A 26,066-nucleotide genomic window follows, 5' to 3' on the forward strand; every position below is an offset into this window, starting at 1 on the left:
TGCCAGCACTGGGAGGTGAGGTTTCCAAAAATCTGAAAGGTATCATGTTGCTGAGGATGTTCTATGAGCATCAGATTTCAAACTGTGGACAACTACCTGAGATGGCTGAGCTGAATCTTCAGTGGACAGGGCTCCATTTGACTCTGAGTAAGTCACCAGTTAAATACCTGCTTCAGATACAAGTGGCAGAATATTATATATTTTCTTAAAATGGTCTAACTGTGCTGGAACATAGACTGCTGGAAATCTGGAAATGTACTGAAGATTGAAAATCTAGAGCATTTATTACAGTGAGATCTATTGAAATGTGAGGAAGTATGGTTATTATTATTATTATTATTATTATTATTATTATTATTATTATTTAGAAAATTATACTAGAGATTTGGGTGTAATATTATTTCCCTTTGTGTAGTGACTAAGCAAGGCAGGATTCTTTGGTGAGAAAGCAGAGAAAAGAATAGAATGAAATCACACATGCTTCGTTATTGCCTGCAGTACTGGAAAAAATGAAGAACGTAAGGTAGTAATTAAAATGTTTCATGAATAAGAGACTGGATAATTTCTGTGGCGTTTTTAGCAGCTACAGCCCTGAAGACAAAAACACATGAATGCATGGAATATTGTGGGCAAATACTCAAGTCAATTACAGTGTCAGGATGCTACTCCCAACACATTAGTCTAAATTCTGTGCAGTAATTAACAGATATTAATAAAATAAATGTAGTCTATTCCATATTCTGATAAGTAGTTATTTATAGCCACCCTGGGAAAGTTTGAATTATTGTCTGTCCTAATTGTGCCAGGGACTTTTTTATTAGGCATGAAGGTCTGACTGGGAGGAATTAATAGCTGCCTGCAAAGTCTCTGCATTACAGTTAATCAGATAGCTTGGCAGAGCTGTTTCTTATATTTTGGTCTTATTTTTCTGTTCATTCGTCACATCTAGAATCAGATATTGTGCTCTCGACAGTAAAATCTCCTTTTGCTAGTAACATTTTGTCTGCATCAGGACAGTGTCATTATTACCTGTTTTCCCCAACCTTCCTCCTCCTTAGCCCCGTGGTGTTCCTCTTTACATCTAAGAGATTTCTGTTTATAACACAAAATCTGCTAAGAGGGAGTAATCAGTAAATGCTGTGCTGTACGTGCCCCTCTCTCAGCACATCTTGGAGTCTAAATGTAGGTCATATCTGTATGTAGAAACCTTCTCTCATGAATATGTATAACATGCTTGGCAAGTTCACTAACTTGCAAGGTGTATTCTGTGTTCCTCACTTCTTTTTTACTGGCATTATTTTATGTGGAAAATAGAACCAACTTTCAGACTTTTAATTAAATATTAAGGTAACTATAAAGGAAAATAACAAAAAAAAATATTTTGTGTAATAGTTTCCTTCCATCCCCTGACTGAATAAATGAATATATAGCATTAGATAGGGTTCGTGCATTCTAAGAATGATTGTAATTTCCACAGCATCCTTTCATTAATGAATATAATAAATATTTCAGAGAGCAGAGGGGAAAAAAATTGCTCTCCTAAAATATTCTAGAGGTAACTGAAACAAGGATCAAGCATTAGAGCAGGCTGTCCAGGGAAGTGTTTGAGTCACCATCCCTGGAGTTACTTAAAAGGCATGTGGGTATGGTGCTTGCGGATGTGGTTTAGTGGTAGATCTGGCAGTGCTGGGTTAACAGTTGACTTGGTGAATTTAGAAGTATTTTAAAACCTAAACAATTCCATGACTCTGTTTTTTATAAAGGATGGATTGAAGTACATAGGAAGAAGATTTGAGCTAACTTCAGTGTTAGTTCTAAAGCAGAGAAGTGGCTGTAGAGACTCATTTAAACTTGAGGCTGTCTTTTTTCAAGTTTTCTACACCTTTTACGGTGAATACATTTATCACTCCAGGAACTTTCTTATGGAGCTTTGTTGAAAAGAATTGTATAGATATTTTGTCATTCAGGCCCTAAAATTTATATTTTGTTTTGATGGTTAAAGAGACATGAGTTGCAATGTTCACATTTATGTTAAAAATTACAAACTACATAACTAAACTAACTGCGTTAAACGATAAGCCAAAATCTGCTTAATTATTTATTAACCTGATCTCACATTAAGATGAACTTAAGGATTTCCAGAAGAAATAGGAAAGTTGCTAATGGTTATATCTATGGAATCTACGTACATCATGGATTCAACTGGCATGAAATTTCCTCATGTTCTTACACTTTTTATTTTCAGATTGTGATTGTAAGGTTTCAGACATGCTAAGCCCATAGCACCAAGACTTACAGGGCCTGCTGGTACAAAATAAATTACTCAACTGGTAACATTTATGATTTTTTTTGCCCGCGTTCAGAAGTGGAAATCCTGGCCACCAGTGTACAACATAAAGATATAAAACTTTATAATTAGATAGCAGATATGAAAGGGGTGATATTGAACATACAGAACATAATCAAGTAGTGTTTTATAGCTCTATTGTAATTGAGGCACTTTGACTTTGTGTATTTAATTAAACTTTTATCCTTTGATAAACACTTGGCTGTTAGAAAACCACTTGGCCACCCAGAGGCTTTCATCTCTGGTACTAATTGATTGGAATCCAGGAGGTCACAAAAACACAGACAGCAAAGTGATCCTTGAATTCCAGCTTCTGAAATGCATTAGTTGGTCTTTTCAGTTAAAAAATCTGCATATTTTCATGCTTAACAAAGATAAATTGGAATGCATACCATACTGTGAAATCAAACCAAATCAAATCATGGTCCACGCACCATGTCTGTTTTCTTGCAAAGAACTTTAAACTCTTGGCTGGAATTTGTACTGACCACCAAGAATGCTCTTAAAATAGAGAACTGCAGAGACCAGATGTTTGGGAGCATTCAGACTGATAACGGAACAAACATTATCAGTTCAGCATGGCCATCTCTTCAGATTCACTGAGTCTTACGGAAATGCAAAGTTGCATTTTATACTAGGAGGTTAGGAGAATAAATACAGTGCCCAGTGTATGTAGGAGGCCAGAGGAACAGTTGACTGGCTCAAAACAACCAGTGGGAAGTGCCTTATTTCGTCACAATGGTCTAAAGTTTGCAAGAAAAAGTTGTTTCCTGGGAATTTTGTTGTTTCTCCTGCACAATTCCCACAGTAAATGCAACTACTTCCTGCTAAATCCACTGAGCAGACTGGGGATTACAGTGTTCTGAAGTACTGTCATGTTGTACAAGACAGAATGAAAAGACAGATCTTTATTGATTAAAGATGGAAATGCCTAAATACATCATCTGTAAATGATAGTAATGTGTAAATAATAGACCCATTCAACTTAAGAGTGCTGCAGTGAAATTTATTGTGTTGCTTTTCTGTTCATGCCAGAGAGAGACAAAATGATAGCTTGATGTCAAAGTGAGGAGGACTCTATGTCACTTTCCTATATGTCAAACCCATTTAAGAAGGGTAATACAGTGTGAAAATAAGTGATAATTAAAGAGTTGCTTTATTGCATATCTGAAACCAAGTTATGTACAGTGACATATCCTGGTTGACATACAGTGACACTTCACACCTGTCCAGAAGTAATGAAACTTCAGCTGGACTGCTATATAGTCTTATATTAGAAAAACAGATTGACAAATTAAAGCCTGCAGGCTGTTAATTGCATTTGTATTTTAGAGAAAAAAAAAAAAAAAGGGTGGGGGGAGTGGTGTTTTTCTTCATTTTTTATAGCTGAGAAATGTCAAGAAAAGGAAGTATAAAACATTTTCAGCTTTTTAAGGTAAGGTATCTTTATTAACCACACCCAACCACAAAATCCCTGTCGCATGTTTCCAGTATTAAATAAATGTAAATCAAGTGTTGGTGCAATCATGCAGATTATTTATAATTACCAGGTAATTTAAAAATGAGCAAGCAAATGGCAGAAGCTGGTTTTGACATGTAGAAATCTATCTCAAATTCTATGGTTTACCTGTTTTAGCTAAAGTGCTCTGATTAACATAGTGAGATGGTAGAAATTAAACAGGGTGCAGTTAGACATTGACACAATAGTAATTAAAAGCTCTGTGTTTTTGCTGAAGAGAAGTAACTTGGCAAATAGCAGTGGAAAAGAAAGCATTAATAAGATGTTTGGAGTCCACGCTGTGTTTCTAAATGTGACAAGTAAATCTACAGACACTATGTGTCAGAGAACTTGGAGCCTTGTGTTGAGTGTCAGTAAGTGCACAGTTCTCTGATTAAAAACTTAACAGTGATAAATTTCATGCAATTTCTCACCCTCCCTGTGGGTTTCTCTTTTGTGTTTAAAAGCAATGTTAAAATGCCTATATGCATAGAGAAATGTTTATAAGAAGTAGAGAAAACTCTATATATGGTTCCATATTTTGACAAAACAGGGGGAACATTTTCCCATGTATATTTTTCCTTCCATCTCTTTTCCCTTATATTTGGTTTTTTTTGTCCATTAAATTTAATTATTTTCATAATATTTTCTTCAGTTGTAATTAATATTATCCCTCTTCATTTTTTATTTAGTACCCTTTGTGAATAGTATTCCATACATCTTGGTAATACCAGGGTACATCATTAGAGTACTGACTGGCAGTTTATTGATTTTTAAGTTACAGTCTTCCTTGCTTTTTTCTCTGTGACTTTTTAATTAAAAAGTAATGGCAAGTTTCACTTGTCCAGTATCTGTCTTAATTTATTTAATTCTTTAATTAAAATCTGCAGATTTTAATTTTTAGCTATGTGGTCAGCTTTGGATAAGACAGGCTTCCAAGGTGTAATCTGAAGACCATGGGCAGCTAATTTTGCTGGATTTTTCATGCAATGCTGTGTTTAATGCACGGTGTTCACCACACATTTCCTGAGTCAACAAGGGCAGATACTATTTTAGATGTGTCCTTTTGCATACTAGTTATTTTAGAATGCCTAATCAGAGAGAACAACCTTGGGTGGTTAGATGCTTGTGATTTTTCTTAAAGTGCTGTCAGTCAGCTGATGGATTCAGTGAGTGAAACTAGCAATGTATGAAAATCTGACATCTATTTAAAGAATGAAAACAATCATGTCAAACTATGGGGGGTTTAGAGTATGTTAATGTAGAAACTGGTTAGGAGATTGTTGTCTCTGTGGTCTCTGATAGATTGTGTCATTTGGAAGTGAGCTGGGTGGTACAGGATAGGGGTTTTTTTGAAGAGGAGTACCACAAATTTCTCAGTCAGTAGGTTCAGGCTGGTGTATTGCCCTAGACCAAGGATGCAGTAGGATCCACTGTGCCCAGGCTGCTGCCACTCAGCAGTGTACTGCTTATTGCTTAAGTCTGTCCTTAGCAACACAGTTTCACCTCCCAGCAGAGCTGAGTGGAGCCATTTGTCAGATTGGGATGCATTGTATTGACTAATGCAAATTACTGGTGCTTCTAATTGGCACTTGTTTCTGTGAAAAACCAAAATGCATCTGAATTATAAGCACTGTTTCCAGCAGAGTCCAAAACACAGTCCCGTACCAGCTCCTGTGAAGAAAATTATCCCAGCCAAAACCAGCACAAACCTCATTCTCATTTGGTAATAGGCCCTGCCAAAAATAATTTTCCAATAAAAGCTTCTGACTAGATTCTTACCTCACGATCACTCAAGGGCAACTACGTGACACACATTGTCTGTTAATTGATTTGTGTTGAACAGATTCCCAGCTTCATGGTTATTTAATTTGTAATTTTGGTGAGGATTTCTAGGAACTTTTCATTTTTTCTGCATGTGCTAGAACAGATTAAAATCGGTCCCTTTTTGTGATCTGAGAAAGAGATTTCACTTATATCAGGGGAATGTTTAGTACAGTGTTTCCTGACTGTATTCTTCACATGCCTGTGCTTGTTTCAAGGCTGATTCAATGCTGTATTTTTCCTTTATTTTGTTATGGTGCATTTGTTCCCATTGGAGAACAGCTTTGACTGTGGATATCTGTGCAGCATAGAGAGAGTAACTGAATGCTGTAACATGGAAGATATGCATGTAACTTCAGGTAAATAAAAGCATCACTGTGAAAGCCTTAGGAGGAATCATGCTATTGACTCATCTCGGCCTGTGATGGAAGGTGCCCTGAGCCTCATTAAATTGTAATTACCATTTGCAACTCAAAAGGATGGTGGATGAGATTGTGATGTATTTATCATGCTTATTAGCTTACACTGAAAAAAAACTAGCTCAGGCACACTGGGACTGATATGAAGATTAGAAACTATCACACTAGAGATGCCAGGACAAGAAGCAGCCATAGGTAACACAGCAATATGTCTGTGCCATGTAGTTGGTGGCATTGTAAATTTTTAGAGGATAAAATGCTGAAAAAGGAGATAACTTCCTAAAATGTTTAATTCTGAACCTTATTACAGTGGAAGGAGTAATGTAAAATTTTTACGTGCTGCAAATCTGGCACCAGGGATTTCTTAGTTGCACACTAATGACAGGGCCTATGACAAGTAAAGCACCTGCACATTATTGTTAAGTAAAGTTACCCATGAACATATAAGTTCCTTGATCATTGCTATGTACTCTCCTACCCATACATAAATGTGACAAATATACAACTTCTGAGGTAATTAAACTGACTTTTTTTTATGTCACACTGGACTATGTAGTCTGTTTCCACAGATGACAGTCAAAACGGCATTTTGAAATGCTTCAGCATCCTCAGAACCTTTTTTTTTATAATTAGCTGGTTTTGCACAGTTGTGCTTTACAACAGAGCCCTTCAGTCTGTTTAGATTCATCTTCTTCTGCCTTTCCCCTAGTGACCTTGTAGGTGATTTGACATTAATGTTGAACTTCTCAGTGGAGTAAAAATGTCTTAGAACAAGCAAGATATTTGTTTACAAAGAAGGGAGGTGTATTTTCTTACATTTGCATATATAGATTTGACTACCAATAATTTTGTATTTGGTGATTTAGTGGTATGATTCATTTTTAAGAGGAATTATATGTCTGACTGTTGAATATTTGAGAGTATGAAAAAAATAGATAAAATATATAGCAGAGAATAATTGCATAAAAAAATAAAAGATAATGTCAGCTGATTATAGGCTTTTTTCTCTGTATTATTTTAGAGCTAAAGTCTGCTTTGACTTTCTTTCAGAACATAAATTCCCCACATCAAACCTGTTTAGGAATTGCCAGTTACTCTGAATTTGTTAGGGTGCTATCTCCAGCAACTGCTTTCCTCCTCTCCTTTCCCATGGAGAAAAGGCTGTCCATGTCCAAACTGGCCAGGAGGCAGGTTGTATGCTCTGTCATTGTCATCTTCTTGGCATAAATAATTTTGAATAAATAGTAATATGCTTGTATTTGTTGTAAAAGCATAGACCCCAACACAAGAAACTGAGATAGTTTTTGAGTAATGTAGCAATAGCCACACCATGGGAGACAGCATTATCCTGGCTGTGGCAATTTGTAGTAGCAGAGAACTAGTAGACAGTAAATACATTTACACATCTATTCATACAAATAGATCAAGAGGTAGTTATGTATTTGCAGATGTTTTATTTATATATGTGTGATACAGTCTATATGAATAATACAAATGGAAATATTCTGTGTATTTTGTTGATATTTAATTTTATTAATAGTTACTGTTTGTTGTCTGAATTCATTCTTTTAATTAAAGATTGCATCTGTATCACAGTCTTTAATATTTTCAGTGAGCTTCTTTTCCTGTCACTTGGCACTTTGAATCTAGCAGTTCTGTCATATTCAAAAAGTTCTGGGTTCCAGTAAAATTATGCATGATGCCCAGTAATTACAGTGTGTTTATGTCTTAGATAATTATGGGCATTGGAGTTTTTGTTTAACAATTAAAGCAAATGTTGCCTGGTTCATGATTTTTTTTCTTTCTGTTTTCATGTTGAGATATTGAAATGAGTGTATCTAGTCTGTACATCAGTTTTAATAATGTCAGTTCCTGCTCTTTCAGCGACTGATGTTCCTATTTGAGATCTTCTATGTATGTGATAGTGCAGGCCATATAGGGAGAGCAGCTTCTGCTCCTTTTCAGAATTCTAGAAGTGAAAAGGTGCTGAGAGGAGGCTTCTGTGCAGATCCAGTGAGGGGGTACTGTGTGAAAAGGCACTTCAGGCAGGCAAAACTGTGTTTGTTTGGTCTGTGTTGTGCTTACACTTAGGAGGAATTTGTTTTTGTGGCATGTTGTGACATGACTTACAGATGGATATCCGTCATTACAGCCGCATGTGGAGCTCTGGGGCTGGGGACTGTGTGCAGATGTGTGCAAAGCACAACCTGGCACCGATGGGATGCAGAGATTTGAGTCCACAACAAAGAAAACCAAGACAAAATATTTTGTAAAAGGGTTTTTTTTCAGCGATGGGTTTGTTATACTTGTATGACAGAAGCTGTTGCTTAAGATTCTCCTGTGAACTGAGATACTCTGATTAATTCTTGATGCTTTGGTGCTCACTTCAGAGAGATGAAGTGCAATCCATTAGCAAAGTGCTTGGGTCAGCCTGAGTGATCCTCAAAGCCAGAGCAAAACAAGGGGCAGCTAAGGAAAGAAACCAGACAAATGGATTAGTTTAGAATCTGCTGTGCTGCCCAGCAAGACTTAAAATCGTTAACCGTGCGTATGAATATTTATGTATGAGCCAGAAAGCAACTAGCTAATTTCCTACTTTCCTCTTTGTAATGAGAGCCTGAACTGTTCACAGCAGTATTTTAGAAATTTGGTATTACTAACCTCTTCCTCTACCCAGTCAGGGGTTTATTCTCTTGCTTTAAAAACAAAAAATATGTTTGTAAGCAGTGCAAGTCACATTTCCAAATTGAAAATAAAAATAAAAGAAGCTGTATTAGAAAGTTTAGTGGGTTTAGATTTAAGATGGACCCTGAAAATAATATAACTTCAAGAACTCAGTCTTGGGCTGATACTAAGTTTTTGGAGGTAGTTTACTATTGTAAAAAAATAGATTTTGCACTTACTTTCAATTATTTTAATTACTAATTACATACAGTTTTTGGTTTTATTTAATATTATGTAGTGGGACGGATGCAGGGCGTATTCCTCCCAAAACACTTTCATGAACAATCTGAAATTTTGTTATATTATTTCTCCATTGTCTTCCTCCCAGAATTTATATTGAAGGCTGACTTGCATTTTCAAGTATATCATTGTAAATGATCTTGGTAAAACCTAATTCTTAGGAAATTTACAAACTGATTTTTCTTGATATTCAAGTAGAATGGTTCAAGGAACTTACTTTTCTGCCATCACATTTCAGAAAAGATAGGTGATGAGTATTTGCAGGATGTGGCATAGGGTAGAAGAGATGAGATATTGGTGGTACAGGACATCTGATAAGAAGGAGAAGCATTTCAGTGTGGTCTTCATAAGACAACCCAAAAAGCTTGTGCCTCTCCAGGAGGAGTCTCTTGGGAGGAGCTGTTTTGCTATTTTGTTGACTGGATGAAAACAAGGTTTAAGAATTTTATTGAGAGATCTCTCTAAACATCTTATTTTCACTTTGCTCAAGGGGCAGGACTGTGTGTGTGTATCTAAATTTAGAAAACTCAGTCACGGAGATAAAATCCTCTTTACAGACATTAAATAATTCCTGCTGAGAAGTGTAATTCTAAAAGGTGAATGCTATTTTCTTTGAAATAATCTGATTTGAAGATTAAGGAAATTGGATTTGATTTCCTTGATGCACAAAAATATGTATAGATATTAGAATATATATGTCTTTGGTTAAATCCTTCAGTTATGTCTTTACTCTGCAGTGCTGTGGCCTCACTTCAAGTCCTGTATACAGTTTGGGGACCAAAACGTAAAAAAGATATTAAGGCATTAGACTGTGTCCAGAGGAGAGCCACAAGGATGGGGAAGGGCCTTGAGGGGAAGGTGAATGAGGAGCAGCTGAGGTCACTTGGTCTGTTCAGCCCAGAGAGGAGACTGAGGACAGACCTCATTGCAGTTGAAACATCCTCGTGAGGTGTAGGGGAGGGACAGGCACTGATCTGCTCTGTGGTGACCAGTGATCTGAGGGAATGGCCCAAAGTTGTGTCAGGAGATGTTTAGGTTCGATATCAGGGAAAGGTTCTTCACCCAGAGAATGGCTGAGCATTGGAACAGGTTCCCAGGGAAGTGGTCACAGCACCAGCCTGAGAGTTCAGGAAGCACTGGGACAATGCTCTCAGGCACATAATGTGACTCTTGGAGTGTCCTGTGCAGGGCCAGGAGGTGGGCTTGATGAGCCTTCTGGGTCCCTTCCAACTCAGCATATTCTATGTTTCATTGTTAACTTTTAAAATGGAAATTAGTATTGAATCTGTGCAAAAAAAAATAAAAATCTTACTGTTTAGCAATCTTGTAGGGAAAGCATTCTTCAATATAGTTTCTCTTCACTTAGTTATAACAAAAATCAATTATTCTTAACAATGTGAGTACTTTGTAAACATAAGTCATTAAAACAGAAACATGCAGACACTCTTTAATGACTCATTGCAAAAGTGATTTTGCCGTACCTTTTCTATTCTGTTCTTTTGTTGTATGAATAGTTGTGCAAGCTGAATAGGAACTTCAATGAAGAATTCTGTATTTGATTTATGCACTATAATTTAGTGCAACACTTCTTGTTCTATTTATACTGTAGTTTTCAGGATAAATCACCATGAAATACCTGAACATAGTAATGATGATTAAATTTATTGCTTTGTTTTTAAAAAAAACAACTGTTGAGGCAGCACTCTTTCTCTCAGTTTAAACCATTCAGTGTATGAGCAGTACTTTGCAAACTGTGGATGCTGTGAATTTTCAGTTGGAGAGTCAGAATCCTGTTGTAACCCAAGTGAAGGAGATAATGTACCAGAGAGAAGAATGAATCATGTGAAAAGCCTGGAGAGCTGTAGTCAATAAACAGATTTTGAAAATGAATCTTGAACGACGGATTGTTGAAAGAAAAAAAGTTAAAGTTGCAGGGTTCACTACACTGTCAGAAAACACAGTATATGTTTTAGTCCAAGGGATGGACAATAAAGGCTGCATGCTTTTAGCAGGGAGTTTCTCAGCTGTGATCCCTGTTCATAATTTCTTACCACAAAATGGGAACTAATTTCATGGGTCCATAACTTCTATTATTTTGAGGTCAAAGCAGAGCTCCTCCGAATGATGTACCCAGAATATCCAAAGTCTATTTTCTATGGATATAAATGCAGGCATTCAAAACTGTATGTATTTAATGTCATTGAGAAAGGATAAGGAATTATGAATTTATTACCAAAGCTACAGTGGATAATATACCACAGAAGTAATATTTGAATCACAGGATACTTCAGGTCAGAAAGGATCATCTACTCCACATCCCTGTTCAAAGTGGGCCTGGCCTCAAGGACAAAGTGTGAAAAATGAATGCATAACCTGAAGAACTTATTTTTTCTAAATTGTTCTTAAAAAAAAAAGAAAAAAGTGACAAGCAAACCTGAAGGTGGTGTGAAGTCATGAGAGTTTGTATAATATAATTAAATGTACAGTGCTGTGTGGTCAGGGAGCTCAGTGATGCTTGGTTTTGATGACAAGTGTCCATTGTGCTACTCAGGGCTAGTGAAGACAAAATAGAGAGTTCAGGTTATTTATATTTGTAGTACAAAAAAAATGATGGCACTGAGGGATGGAATAAAAACTTAAGCCACCTACAGTCTGGAGAAAGAAAGATACACAGGTGTATGAAACAAGAAGTAGTTTTAAAACTGTTTATTCATATGGATGTGCTTACTGGAGTTGAGATCAAAGTGGCCTTTTTTTAGTACAAAAATGACAAATAAAAGTGGGCTTTTTTCCCTAAATATTTGCTGACAAATTGCCTGAGGTTTCTTTTTGGTCATTTTTGCCACCACAAAACTGTTCTGTGCTGCAAAGTATTGGGGGAAATACTAATTTCTAGACTAGACAGGCATTAATGGAGGAGGAAATTTAGCCTTTGGTAGCTGGCACCTTATTTTTCTGTAATTTCATTGAATGCAGGTTGAGGAGAGATGGATCATAGTCACGGTGAAAGCCTCTTGTGGACGTGTGCATGTGTGTGTTTGCATGATGCATGACTTGCAAATAAAGCTGCAGAAGTGAAAGCTCTGCTTCGGGTTTTGACCCCCTGTTCCTCTGAGTAGATTATCTAACAGACTTAGATGATGTCTAGTTCAACTCCTTCTAGCTAAAAATCAGTCTTGTTGATGTGAATGTTTCCCTTGAGTGTTTGAACCTACGTTCTTAAGTTCTGAGGAAAATATTTTCATGATTCTCTTAAGATACATGCATTTATTAAGGAGCCCTATTTCTGAAATATCTTACCTTTTCAGTGTAAATGAAGCCAGGGATGAATTGCCAGGGAAGTGTAAATACTGAAAAAAACTTTGGACCCCTTCTTCACTCCCTCCTTTGGATTGCTAGAAAAAACCCCACCACGACCATGTGCTATAGAAGTGTAGCTCTTTGACTTACACTTTATTAATGCACTTAATAAAGTGTTGATTTGTGTATATGTGTTGTTTGCAAGACTGAGAGGGGATGGAAGATTAGATGATAAACTGAACTACATCTCTGCATGGTCACAATTTGTTTTTCTCAGAACATATCTGTGCAGGAAGTCATCTAGTACTGCTAATTTTCCCAGAGGATGAATTCTATTATTTTTTTAAGCAGGAATATGTTCAGTGTGACTGGAAAATTTTTGTCCTTGAACATTTGTTTTCATATATAAGTATCAGTTTTCATGAGAATCTCTGATGATTCCTTCATCTTTGACTCAAAATGTTTTTTCTAAAAAACTGCAAAATAAATCGACAGTAATTAAATGCTAGTATTAATTTCTTACAGAACTTTTTAAAAACTTTTACTCATGTAATTCTTAAGACTACCATGATGGTTTATTTTTTGAATTGTCTTCCACTGTACAGTCAGTAGACAAACTGAAGAAAAAGAGAGGAAGAGAATCTCTGTGCAGTCACAATCACAGAAAAGATTAGGTGAAATGCAAATGACATAACTTTTTCATCTTTTAATTTTGTTTTCCAGAATGACAAATCCCCAGGGCGTTCCACAAGTCGATCAAGTAATATTTCAAAGGTATGTGAAATCTATTTCCTTTTTCTAGAATTTAAAGAAAACTAGGTAATTAAATATAAAGTAGTACTTTAATCCATTATATTCTTTCTTTAGTATTTTATTTATAAGAATCCAGTTTTGAAGTTTTGCTGCTGAATATTATGGTTAGCCTGTAAACTCCATCATAAATATACAGTTAGTCATTACTGTAAAATGTGTAATAAGTAAATAACACATGCACTTTTTTTTACCTGCTTTCTCCAATTGTTCATTGTTAACTTAGCACTTTGGCTTAAGATAGAATTACTACTTTTTTTACTTTCTACTTTTCTACTCCTGCTTTATCCAAATTATAACAGCTGTAATGGGAAAAGCTATGAATCTTTCTTCATTTCAGCCTATATTCTGAATTCCTTTTACAGGGGTATATGGTTCACTGAGGCCAGGACTTTATATCTACATGCATTTTGGTTTTTAGGAAATAGAAGGGAAACTTTAGGAAAGGCAAAATGTAACTTTGAGAGAGATGGGGAAAACTGAGTGGAGATCAGAATCCAAATTTACAGTGGACTACATATGTTTATATACCATTCTAGGAAGGCTATTAATTTTTTGCTACAATGATTTGGTTAAACATCATACAAACTTACACATTTTTGCAACATCTCTTCTACTTGCAGAAATTGATTCAATCTTATTCCCTGTCGCCAGTCTGATCCAATCTTCCTGCAGTCTTCAAAGCTCTGTTTGTTCTTGCCAAGGCATCCTGATTATTAAATCTCTTATGCTAATCAGGTCCAAAGTACTTTCTGTTTTTGCAACAGTGATTTTTACCGAAGATATTTGGTTTTAACCCCTTTTTGTCTGTATTTTTGGTTCAGATATGGCTGAAATTTATGGCAAATAGCCAAGATATACAGGTGGAAGGAGGTAAAAGATAAAAACTCAGTGTTTTTTAATCCAGGCCTAAACATCTGCAATGCATTATGTTGGGTTCTGAATATTTTGCATTTAGGGCAAGCATGGTATCTTTAAACCGCTTTCCAAATTATTTTTGTCTTTGGGGTATCCATTGTGAAACTTCCTTCTTCTCATAGCATAAAACAAAAAAAAAAAAGACAACAAACCCCATCTGTGATTTTAAGTTGAAATACTATTTCTATGTTAGGTTCTTCTCTCTTATGTTAAGAAGGGAAAAAGAAAGGCAGAGAAAAAGATGTAGGATATATCCAGCCTGCTGTAGGATATGACTGAAACTCTTGTAGGCTTACTGCCTGTCCTTAGAAATTACATAGTTATATACTTAAAAAATTGATCATTGGGAATTGCCTTAATTATTATTTAATTACAAGTTTTAAATGCATGTCTCTTGCTATAGTTACTGTAAATCTATTATGAATTGATATAACTTTTTCTGCTCTTTTTAAAGACCAGTGCATGGATTGCACAGTGACAAAGCATAATTATATTCATTGACATAAGAAACATGTGAGTGACTGAACATTTATTTTGAAGTGATTTCTGCAGAAATCAGTCTTGTTGCTTATTAGAAAGTGATAGCTGCACTGGTTTTAGTTGCAAGGTAAAAAACACAGGTTTCAGTCACACACTTAATCTGTTTCTGATGTACAGTGTCATGCATTGTTTTGGATGAATTTTTCTATGTGAAGCTACCTGCCAATGAAGTTTTTCAAATGTTGAAAGACATTTGACTGGAATTCTAATTTTCATTTGTTGTCTGAATTAAAGTGTTTTTTAATGTAAAGCTGGTTTTTATATATGTGTGTGTATCCATAGAAAAGCAAACACTTGACTTTGCAGGTTAGTACTGCATGACAGAAAGTGATAGTAAGAAATACTTCACCTCAGAACAAGACTGAAAATTTCTAGGCCAGATAAACTACATGCCAAAGGCAAGAGCTGTGTTCTGTGCAGTGTCAGATCTTGCACAGAGGAAAAATTTCAGTGGGCAGAAAAATTAGATAATCTTTATGTAAAACTATAAATTATTGTCATCAAAACACTGTCTTTCACGGTTTTCATTTGCCTGTACGTGTAAGTTAAAAAGGGTCAAATGGAATTATATTTTAATAGTTACCATATGTTGTGTATTCCACCCTTGACTGGATGTAGAGCTTCTGTCCCAGAGCAGATATCACTGGATTTTGTGCCAGCCTATTGAGGAAATGAAATACAGCGTAGATTCTGTAAATACAGATCTGTATTTCATAATGCTCTCGAATTGTTTATTAGGAGAGGACACCTGAGGTTTGCAGTGTATGCTTGGGCAATTTTATGTGCTAGGTGCATGAATTTTAAATCTGAATTTTGTGGCATTACAGATTAAACTGAATTGTTGAACACTGAATATGTCTTATCTAATTATAATGAGAAGGAAAGGTTTTGATTTGGTATTTTCCAGATACTAGTTAGTATATACACCTATTCAATAGAGAGATTTTAAAATCAAACATTCCCAAGACAGGTGGGTATGTGTGTGTGTGTAAATCGACACCTCAATTTTTCAAAATTCACTTTTGCTGTCTGTTGAGAGTGTAGAAGTTTAGCATGTTGAGAGGACTTTTCTTACTGCATGTAATTTTTTAGCAAGAATTTCAGTGACAGACTATTTAAGGTGAATGAAAGAACAAAACTTAAAATATTTGACTGACAGCTGTGGCTGTCTTCAGTGAACAGCAGCCTGGGAATTTGTTCACTCTCCTCAGCCTTTATTTGTATCAAGAAAACTGCCCTGAAACTCCAAAAGCAACTGCTTCTGTTAGTTTTCCAGTCAGAGACAATTAGGAAAATGTATCCATGATTTTTGCTGCACTTCTGGTAATAACCTAGATTTTTCCTTTGCAATCAATAATAAACAATCTTTTTGCATTCTGCCCTGCTAGCACTTGATTAAGTATGATTAATGATTTAATAATTAGATTATTAAGTCATATTTTGGACTGATCAGTATTCCACATTACCTTGTATTGACAAATTGTAGCACTGGTTAGTAATGGCTTTCAAAAGCTATCTACATAAAGGAACCTATACACATAAAGATAGATATAAAGTATTTGGAAATGTGAGTTATGAGCCAGCCTTGACGATTTTAAATTATTACTATTCTTCTAAGCATTAGACTTGTTTCCCACCTATTTCCAATGTTGCTGGTAGCAGAAGGAACTTAATTATTCTTTGGGAGAGATAGTATTGTGCAGTCTTCTGGATTTCAGAATTGAAATTATCCTATCTGCATGTGTTTTTTAAATCTAAGTAAATTAAAACTTGACCTTGTTCGTTACCTATTTTCTGTTGCTTAGTTTTCTGTGCACTGTAACTTCTTTCATTAAAATTCTTATGTCTTTCTAAATATATGTATAATTTAAGAGGAAAGCTAGTCAGAGAAGGATCTGTTGGATTCATTGTTTCCTGTTGTGGTTAACCAGTGGAACAAGTCTTGTGTCTGAATTACAGTCTGTAGTCTTTATGTTCTATATGTGTTTCTGAGGCTGCCTGGTTATGTTAAAATGCCTTCTGGAAGAAATGTTTCTAAAACATTGTAATTATCTTTCTGTTTGTTAATTATGATTCAAGAGCTCATTAGAGAGGGATGCTGTCTCAGCAGCAAGATTTGAAATTCTCTGATGGGAACCTTGGGCTTATTTTTCAGTGCAGAGAAAATCAGGCTTGGAGAAAATTGCCTGAATTTTGTTTTGCCTCAATTATTTCTCAAAAGCCTAGAGGAGGTGTTAGAACATTTTTTATTTGCAAGTCTCTGAAGCATCTATATAATAAAACTCTTTCAAGTTATATCAGGAATTGAGGTGCTTGTTTTGGAATATTCTGTGTGATAATATTCACATGTCTAATTTAGAATATGAATAACAACAGAGGAAAGAAAGAAGGAAATAATTTTTTTTACTGTATGTTAGCAATTTCTGATTTCTTGTGTTGAGTGGGGCTCCTCTCAATGAGATAAAAATGAAAACCGAAAGGCACCAGGATGCCAAAGTAGCACTCACTAAAGTTCTAGATGAAAAATTTATTGTTGCCGATGTATTGATTGTTGATTCAAACCACTCAGTTTGTGACTCTGAAATTTCACAAACTGAGTATCAAATTCTGCAATAAGCAATGCAATATTCATTCTTTTGAATTATAAATTACAATTTAATCTCTTCCATTAAAATTGAATAATCTTTCACACGGGTTTTGATATTCTCAAATATTTCGTCCAGGTGAATGTGTGGAGAATCTTGGATGGCAATTTGGATGGTTTACCCAGCTTGAAGCAGAGCTCACAATTACACACTGTGAGTCTTTGTAATGGCCAAACATCACCATGTCCTTAGGCAGTGACACCAACAGAGAGCATATCTCCTGACAGGTTTTATGGTGAAAAAAACATGAAGGAACTTAAGTGTTCTTTTTAAAGAAGTTCTTACCATGGACTTTGTTTGCCAGAACCAGGATTGCAGTGTTTCCAAGATAACCTGTTGCATGACTGAATCCAGTTTTGTGACCCCTTGTGTTTTGCTACAGACAACGATGATGCTACAAGTTGATCCATGGTTCTTACTGTTCTTTGCCAGTTCTCTTCCAGATAGGTGGTTGGTTTTTTTATTCAAGGAACCACGTAGTTCCATCCCCTTCCTCTAGTGTAGGTTCTAGATTATTGTAGTGAGCAACTGAGGGAAAACTTAGGGCTTTCAAAAAAGAAAACAAATCAAGGGAAAAAATAAGTCCTCACTCTTATAAAATGTCAGCCTTCATAAGTGCTTTTACAGTGGGTAATACCATGTGTAACAAAACTGGCATTCAAATATGAGTATAAATGTTACATTAGTCATCAAATCATTCTTCTTGCTCATAAACAGAATCATTATTATGAAAGCTGAAGACTAACCTAGCACTTAGCTCTCATTTACTGAAAACAACAATGCAAAGTAAACAAGTTAGTGAAAAGATTTTGTTCATCAAAACAGAATTTGTTTTGAACACGAAAAAAATGGAAGGCAGAAAACCAGAAACTAGAATTAGATCCATTGCATAGTAACTGTTTCTGCACTTCTCAAACTCCTAGATATGAATGTTTGATTTCTATTAGAGAATGCTTTGTGGTTAGTCCATACAATTTATTCCTTGTTTACAATAAGCTTAACAAAAAGCACAGTGGCAGAATTTACCTAAGTCTGCCCGAAAATTGAAATTCTGAATAAAATTGCATGAATATATATGATGGTATTAATTCCACGGGGACAACCATCAAAAAATAATTCAATGTCAGTTTACTCTTGGATACACTTTTTATTGGAGCTGTTACAAACTGATGCTCTAATGAGAGGGAGTACATAGAAATGTGTGATTGCATGTATACAAGAATGTGTGCAGTTTTACAGATCCTGATTTATTCCATCACAGTTCTTAACAACTATTCTGAGTACACCTAAATGTGTCACATTGACACATCCAGATAAAGTTGCATGTATGTGTGGAATGTGTTTTGCCACAATTTTTATGTTTTTATACAAGTTCACTCAGTGTGTAGTGCCTGTATATAATTTTAAGTTTTGTTATCACAGAATTCAGTCCTATCCTGTGATAGCCAATAACACACAGAAGCAGCTTTGATTTGTTTTCAGTAAATGGAACATTCAAGTTATTACATATGCTTATTACTTATAATTATTTTAATTATTTCCATAATTACAAATAGTAATTATAATCTGTAACATACCTGTTGCATATATACTCCAGAAATCTTTGCATGGCTTTTATTTTTTTCACCATAGCACTCAGAAGCACATTGCACATATTTGTCCTAAAAAACAATTTCAGTTAAGCAAACTTTGTTCCTACAGTGGTAAAGAATTGGGGGGGTGGTGGGAGTCATGCAGCTTTACGTTTATTTCACTTCATGAAAACACAGTATCTCCTGTTTTTCATAATGATGCATTCTTAGGGTTTGACTTCTTTCAGTTTAGTCATTTCAGTATTACTACAACTATTTGGCTTTGGCACATTGAGGCTTCTCTCTTCCCTTAGGGCTGGAATAAATAGACATCAAATACACACCAGAATGGAGTTGTTCAAATCTAAGAATGACATCCTCACAGATGGGATTTTATCCAGTCTGTCTCCTGCACAGTCCCCCAGACCAAAGGAAGAACGTGGTGGGTGTCTGCACTCACATGCAATATGACTTGTGGGAGCATGGCAGGAATGGCATCTGAGTGAAAGCTCTTTAGGATAAAGATATATCCTATATCTTTAGGATATATGAGTGTTTCGAGGGTTCCAGTCGTGCAGATAGAGGGATATGTGAAAACAAATGCCCTCTTTGGAACAGAAATTCTAAATGGTTCTCTGACTACTGCCTAACTTTAGAAATAAATTGCTGCAAAATCCTGTAGTGAAGGAAATACAGGTTTTGTGCTTCATCTTTCCTATAGGCTAAATTTCCACTTAGCTCCCTCCAGACAGTCAAAAGCTGCTGGTCTCTTGGCTCTGCACCTTTTGTATAAAAGCTGGCACATCCTTTGTTCCAGTTGCCTACATTTTTTTCTTTAAATATGAAACATTTTTATTAAGAAAGTGATAATGGCTAGGAAGATGCATCCTTGAAGAGAATCATAAATGAAAAATACTGTGTTGCTATGATACAAAGACTTTTGCATACTATAATCCATCTGATAATTCAAAGCTTAGCTAGCAGTGCTTCTATGCCTATAGAAAAAGTGGGTTTTTAGTCAAACCTGTACCTTGAAAATAAAGATTAACATAGATTAGTAAGGTGGGAGAAAGCAACTTAAACAAGCTGATTGAATCTACAAGTTAAAGCTGTAATTACTCGTTTGCTTGATTTTTTTAATGATAGTATAGATTTGCCATTTGGAATTTTGATTTGAGATTTCAAACCTCTTTGTAACATGATCATACTCGCTTTCAAAGGTGCTGAATGGTATTGTTTGGCAGAACCCTAAAGATTTTTCTGCTCCTTCCTTGTGTGTTACTTTTCCCTTAGTTCCCTCTTCAGAGGCAGGTGAAAGGAGGGGAAGGAGGAAAGGAGAGAAAGAAAAGGTTTGGAGAAGAATTGTGCAAGGAATAATTTACAAAAAAAGAAAATCTGTGAATGATAATTTCTTCTGTGAAAGAAATTCAGTTGCCAATTGATGTAACAGTTGCTGTAAAGTCATCAATCGAATTAAAACAGCTTTAAAATCTGAGCACAAAGCAGGAATTCTATCATAAAGAAACAAAGAAAGAAAAGAGAAAAAACCCAAAACAGTCAAAACAAACCAAAACCCAGAAACCCTCTCCCCCAAACCCATGTGCACAAATTTCAGTTTCCATCAAGACCGAGCTTGTAAAATAACACCCAGCTTGGGTCACCTTTATCATGTTTTGGATCTTTTTTAGACCTGAGGAAATTTCCACATAGAAATACATAAAGGTGGATGTTTTCCGCAGAATGTTGCGTTGTTTACAAAGCAGAAATTTTCAGATTAAAATACACAGATTGTGTCTCCTGCTGAGCTTATTGCCATACAAACTGCTCTAATCTTCTAAGGTATCCACTCCTCTGTGTGCTGTTTTACAAATAGGATAGAGTTTCAGCTTTTTAACTATAATGGCTGGTGGGATCTGGAGTATTCTGTGATGCATCACTGCTATTAGAGCAAACTCAGTAGGAGAATAAAAGCATTAGACATATTCCCTGTCTGCCCTATCACCCATCAGTTGTCTGCAGCTTTCTACTGCAGCAATGCTGTAAGTTGACCAGCTTTTGGAAATGCCTCTATTCAGAACAGAGACAGGATTCATTAGCCTTTATGTGATAGCTGTGAGGCTATTTTATCTAAGCTGTCCATTACATCATCTGATTTGTTAATTTAAAGCTTCACTCCCTTCCTGTGTGAATCTTTGCACTTCTGGAATCTGCTTTTACTCAACTTTTCTGTTAGGCCAAAGCAGATCCCTTCTACTTTCTTAAGAACAGCACAACTTGACTCATGTTCTTGCACTAGTTTCAACATGCAGGTTAAGCAATAGATGGCCTCTAAGGACTTCTTTTTTTTATATTATTTTTGTTTGTTAGTATGTTTTGGGGTTTTTTTGTTAATTGTTTTCTGTAAACTTCTGTCAGATCCTGAACACCTAAGTAAAGGCAGTCTTGATTTTAAATTCTTACTGTTTGCACCAGTTGAACTTATTTCTGTCCCCCATTTGCTGGTTTTCTAACACAGACATGTACACGTTTGTGTGTGACACTGAAGTCCCCTTGTGTTGGGTGTGTGATTATCATCCTGCTTATCCTGAAAACTCTGTATTTACCAGCATTCTGCTTGAAAAGCACACTATCAACATCCCAAAAATAATTATGATGATGAGTGCCCTGTCATGTCTGTTAATTGAATCACATATCCTTGACAAGAGAGTTCGTCTAAACTGGCCAAGACAGCAGAAGGTGGTGACTGGGGAATCTCTCTCTACTAACAATCTCTTTGAAATGCCAAACCCAATCAGCTGGAGTTGGCATTATCCTTTAGACCTCTTCCCTGTGTTGATGGCATAGAGAAATGAGCTGCCTTGCTTATAAATTAATTGTGAGACAGCTTTATTTTGAATTACCACATTTAATTCTGCTACTGATGTAATTTGTTATGACAAAATTAGTACAGTGCTTGTTTAGTTTTCCCACTCCATTGAGCTGTACAGTATACCTGTCTGAAGGAGACATTCATTCAAGGAATACTATTTTTTTAAAAAAAAAAATTATTCAGCCTCTCAGGTGGAATTGGAGTCCTCAGCATCAATCTGATCCCTGTATTCACTAAATACAGTATCTCAAAATACTCAGTGTGCTAATATAGCAATGGGATAGCAATTATAGCAATTAGATCTGTCTGCTTGAGACTGTTTCCGACATCTGTTGCATATACATTCCCAAAAGAGCTGGACTGATAAGACGTGAGCAGAATATATTCAAATTCTCATGTCCTGGTTTGTCAGATATGCCTTGAAAATACACAGTTCTCTCTGTAAACACCCTTCCCAAGTAAATGCCCCTTTAGGTATCTTTGCTCTCAGACTGGATTTAAGAGATGTAATTATTTAAATTTTTTTAATTATTTTGAGATTTATGGCTTGTAGAAGAGATGGCCAAGAGGGAAAATTGCCAAAAGAATTGGGGTAAACCTAGAGGCAGTGCTGGTAGCAGAAAGCAGATACCCTTACTGCTGTCAGAACAGGATAGGGTGAAAAAATAAAGGAATTTGGGGATAGAGGTCTGGACTGGGCATCCAGCTGAGTTGAAATATATACAGGTTCTTAAAAACAGTTCATCTAGATGTAAATTATTATATTCATATGACATGTGGTAGGCAGGACAGACCTGACATTGGCAGGTCCTTCCACGGCTATTTAATTTACAAAGGCTGGACCTATTTACAGAATAAGGGCCTCCATTTCCTCTGAGGTACACAGATCAACATCAGAAAATTAATATCAGAACCTTTTTGATTTTAGAAATCACTCCGTCAGTTCAATTTTTTTTTTTCCACAAGATCAAACACTTTTAAGATTCAGCTGGACAGGGTGATGGGGCATGTTGTCTACACTGTGCTTTTGCCAAGACAGGTTGGACTAGGTGGTCTTTGAGGTTCCATCCAACCTGATATTCTATGAATCTATGTTTTTACCACGAAAAGCTGATTTAATGTAGAAAAACATATATACATTTAGATAATATAGATAAAAATTTGTGTTACAAAGTAGTAGAAACCAAATTAATTATGTTTGATCACAGGTAAGAATCTGAATTATCTTGTCTATAACTTGTCATGCTTTGTTTTTGAAGACTTACATGGTGCATTGGCTTTTTGCCTACCAGTTGGCATTTTTGCTCCAATAGGGCTTAGACAAACAAGCAAAAAGCATTCATTTTTTAAAAGAAATTTATCTAAATTGTTTTTGAAGGAAATAAACTTTTCTCTGAATTATGTACAATAAACATAACAAATATAACAGCATCATGTCTGCACAGCAGAACTAGAAAGTAAATTTGACTGAGCAGGGCTGAAACAGTCCAGACCTCTTGACAGTTGAAAGTGAAATTCAAGATTTAAATAGTCAAACTGATAATGTAATTTTTATCTTAAAATAATTAGATTTCCACTGGTCTGCAGTTCCCAATCATAAGTGTAAAAGCTTTTCAAGGAGTTTGTTTAGTTTTTGGCTTTATTTCAGCTCTCTTAAGAACTGTCTAGCTTGCTTCCTGCTTTAATAGCTGCTGAAAGTGTCTTGAACTTGTGCAGACCTACTGTATGGGTGCTGGGCCAGCTTAGCCAATCTCCTTATCCCTTCAAAGGGTACTGCTTGGGGCAAGGTGATGTAAAAATTCCTTTTATTGCATGGAGATGACCTGACCTCCATCTGAGACCAGATCCCTGTAGTACAGAGATCCTGAAAGAAAGAGTGGTAACAATCCTGGAGCTGGGAGGGGAGAAGAGAAATGAGCTCATCATGAGGGATGAATTCAGGATTCCCCACTTGACTCTAGGGCTGGATTTTTTCAGCAGTCCTTCAACTGGGGCTTAAATATTGTGTAGCTCTGTTTTTTCACACAGCAGCAGCATGTAACCCAATAACATTACTTATTGGTGCTGATGTCTGCATCTTTCCTCTTTAAGTAGCTTAATTAACCCTAATTACTTTATGCTAATCTCAGAGGCTGAGATGGAAGATGGGTTATGTACCCAACCATGCATCTAACATATGTTTATAATATGTTCATAAGTAAAGCTCATACTCTGTCTCAATGCATATAATTGACATATTACTCCTGTAAAAAAAGAGGTATGGGATACAATTTCTCTCACAAATACTTGTCCTTTTCTTCTAGCATGTAGACACATTAATGTTCCTCCTTTGACTGGTGAATCCAGACATGGCAAAAACTTAGAATACAAGGATTGTGTCAATAAATTCATCAGTTGCTTTATCAATTTAATTTCTCATTTTGGCTTAGTTGTTACAGCTCTGAGTTTCGTTTGTGGCAGTAGAAGTAAAGAATTAGTAATATTGTTGGTGGGTTCGGTGTATTTTTGCCATGTTAATCAGCAGGTAAAAATGGTTACTTGAATTCCGGGAGTTAGAAGATTGTTTTCATGCAAAAACATTATTCATAAGTCTCAGCTGGTACCCTTATAAAAGCAAAAATCCATAGTGGTGACTGATGTTTCCAAAAGATGTATGCATTAAATTAAACGGATACTGAGAACCTCAGCTAAAAGTGAAGTGTTGGCAGGTACTTGCTGTTTGTAATTATTTTTGCTTTTACTACTAATTTTCAAACACCTTTTTAACACCACAAAAACGTCTGTGAAAGTTGAGCTAGAAATAATTTCAGTTATCTGACTGAATTTGATTTGTTAGTACAAAAGATTTGGATAACAGGCTGTACATCTTCGTATGATTTGTACTTTGTACTCCTGCCTAAAGTCATCACTGCCTTGCATCTGGTGCACGATTTTGTGGCATTCTGAGGCTTGTAGTATTTTGTCTGCATTTGGAAGTGGTGATCACAGTGGGGTGGATGGGGTTGCAGAGGAAAAGCTAATACCCCTAATCAGCTACGGGAATGTCATAGCCTTAAGAATGATATCTATTGAGTCCACTGCCCACAATACCAAGTCTCATGAGGGATCCTGAAGAATCACAACGCCTTGGATTTACATTTGGATTCCATACAGTTCAGCTGCCAGTAGATAGCATGGCAGATTGAAATTGTTTGCTTTTAACACCATCAAAATATGTTTTCAGTGAAAGTATTGGGTAACTGATTCTGCAATTTGTAGCAACAACCTTATGAGCAAAATGTCACATACTAAACATGCTTTATATCTCTTCTGCTCTTTGAGAATGTGATCAGCTCTGTAGAGATGCAGCCTGCACTTTGGATTTTTCAGGCTCATCTCAGTTTAACATTTTCAGCACTTTTAAAAGATCTGATTGCCTTGAAAACCTTTTAAAACACACGCTAATCTTCCTGCTGTTTCATCAGTTCACTCAACCAAAGTTAGCTTTGGGTTCTTCACCACTCAATGTATCACAAATGCACTTCATGTGATTTGGAAAGGAATCATCATGGTTGTTTGACTGCATGAAAAGAAAACCAGTACTTTTTCCCTTCAGACATTTACAGTACAGCCAAATGAAAATTCAAATGCTGAAATCTGCTTCCTCAAACAGTGACAAAAAGTAGTCGTGAGCGAATGAGAGCTCAAACACTTCAGTCGTATTTAGTTCCACAAATAGGTTTCACTTTTGTTCAAGCTTCCTGTATTTTGCCAGCTTCTATGTGTTCAACAGTGCGCTATGAACAACAGAAACAGTTGTTTTAATTTTGTGATCATGTGGCAAAACAGTAAAATATCTGCAATGTATTTCATGGACAAAGATTCCAAACTGTCTAACTTATTTCAACAGGCAAGCAGTCCTACAACAGGAACAGCTCCCAGGAGTCAATCTCGGTTGTCTGTCTGCCCCTCCACTCAGGACATTTGTAGGTACGTGCTGAGAAAAATGCTCTCTCATCTGGCTGATACGTGTAAGTTGTTTCTTTTAAATATTGTGTAGCTCTTGCTTCTGCTTAACTTTATTCATAATTGACATAGACTTCAGTTTTCTTTTGATCTCTCTTTGTTTTTATTCTGTTTTTGCCTTTTAGACTCATGTTTTTCTATTAAAATTCATGTTCTCATTCTCATTCTTTTTTTTGTGTGTGTGATTTCTCTTTCCTCCCACCCTTACCATTTCCATCCCTTTCCTTTGCTTACTGCTTTGTCTAGATCTACTGCCTTGCATGATTTGTCAGAAGATGAGCTTGAACATGCAACCCCTGTCATGGTGCTGGCCCCTTCTAATAGGGAGCCTGGCGGTAAGAAACACATAAAACGAA

At 36.0% G+C, this 26,066-nt stretch overlaps 1 protein-coding gene across 1 annotated transcript in view; it reads left to right on the forward strand.

Annotated features, from left to right (window-relative positions):
• The window catches only part of MARCHF1 (membrane associated ring-CH-type finger 1), a 130,249-nt gene that overhangs the window by 68,945 nt on the left and 35,238 nt on the right, over positions 1–26,066 (forward strand). The window contains 3 exon segments of the mRNA XM_086890382.1: positions 13,076–13,126; positions 25,595–25,674; positions 25,957–26,064. Of these exon segments, the coding sequence (XP_086746508.1) occupies positions 13,076–13,126; positions 25,595–25,674; positions 25,957–26,064 (239 nt within the window).

Source organism: Cyanistes caeruleus, chromosome 5 (genome assembly GCF_971803275.1).
Source record: "Cyanistes caeruleus chromosome 5, bCyaCae1.hap1.1, whole genome shotgun sequence".
NCBI lineage: Eukaryota > Metazoa > Chordata > Aves > Passeriformes > Paridae > Cyanistes > Cyanistes caeruleus.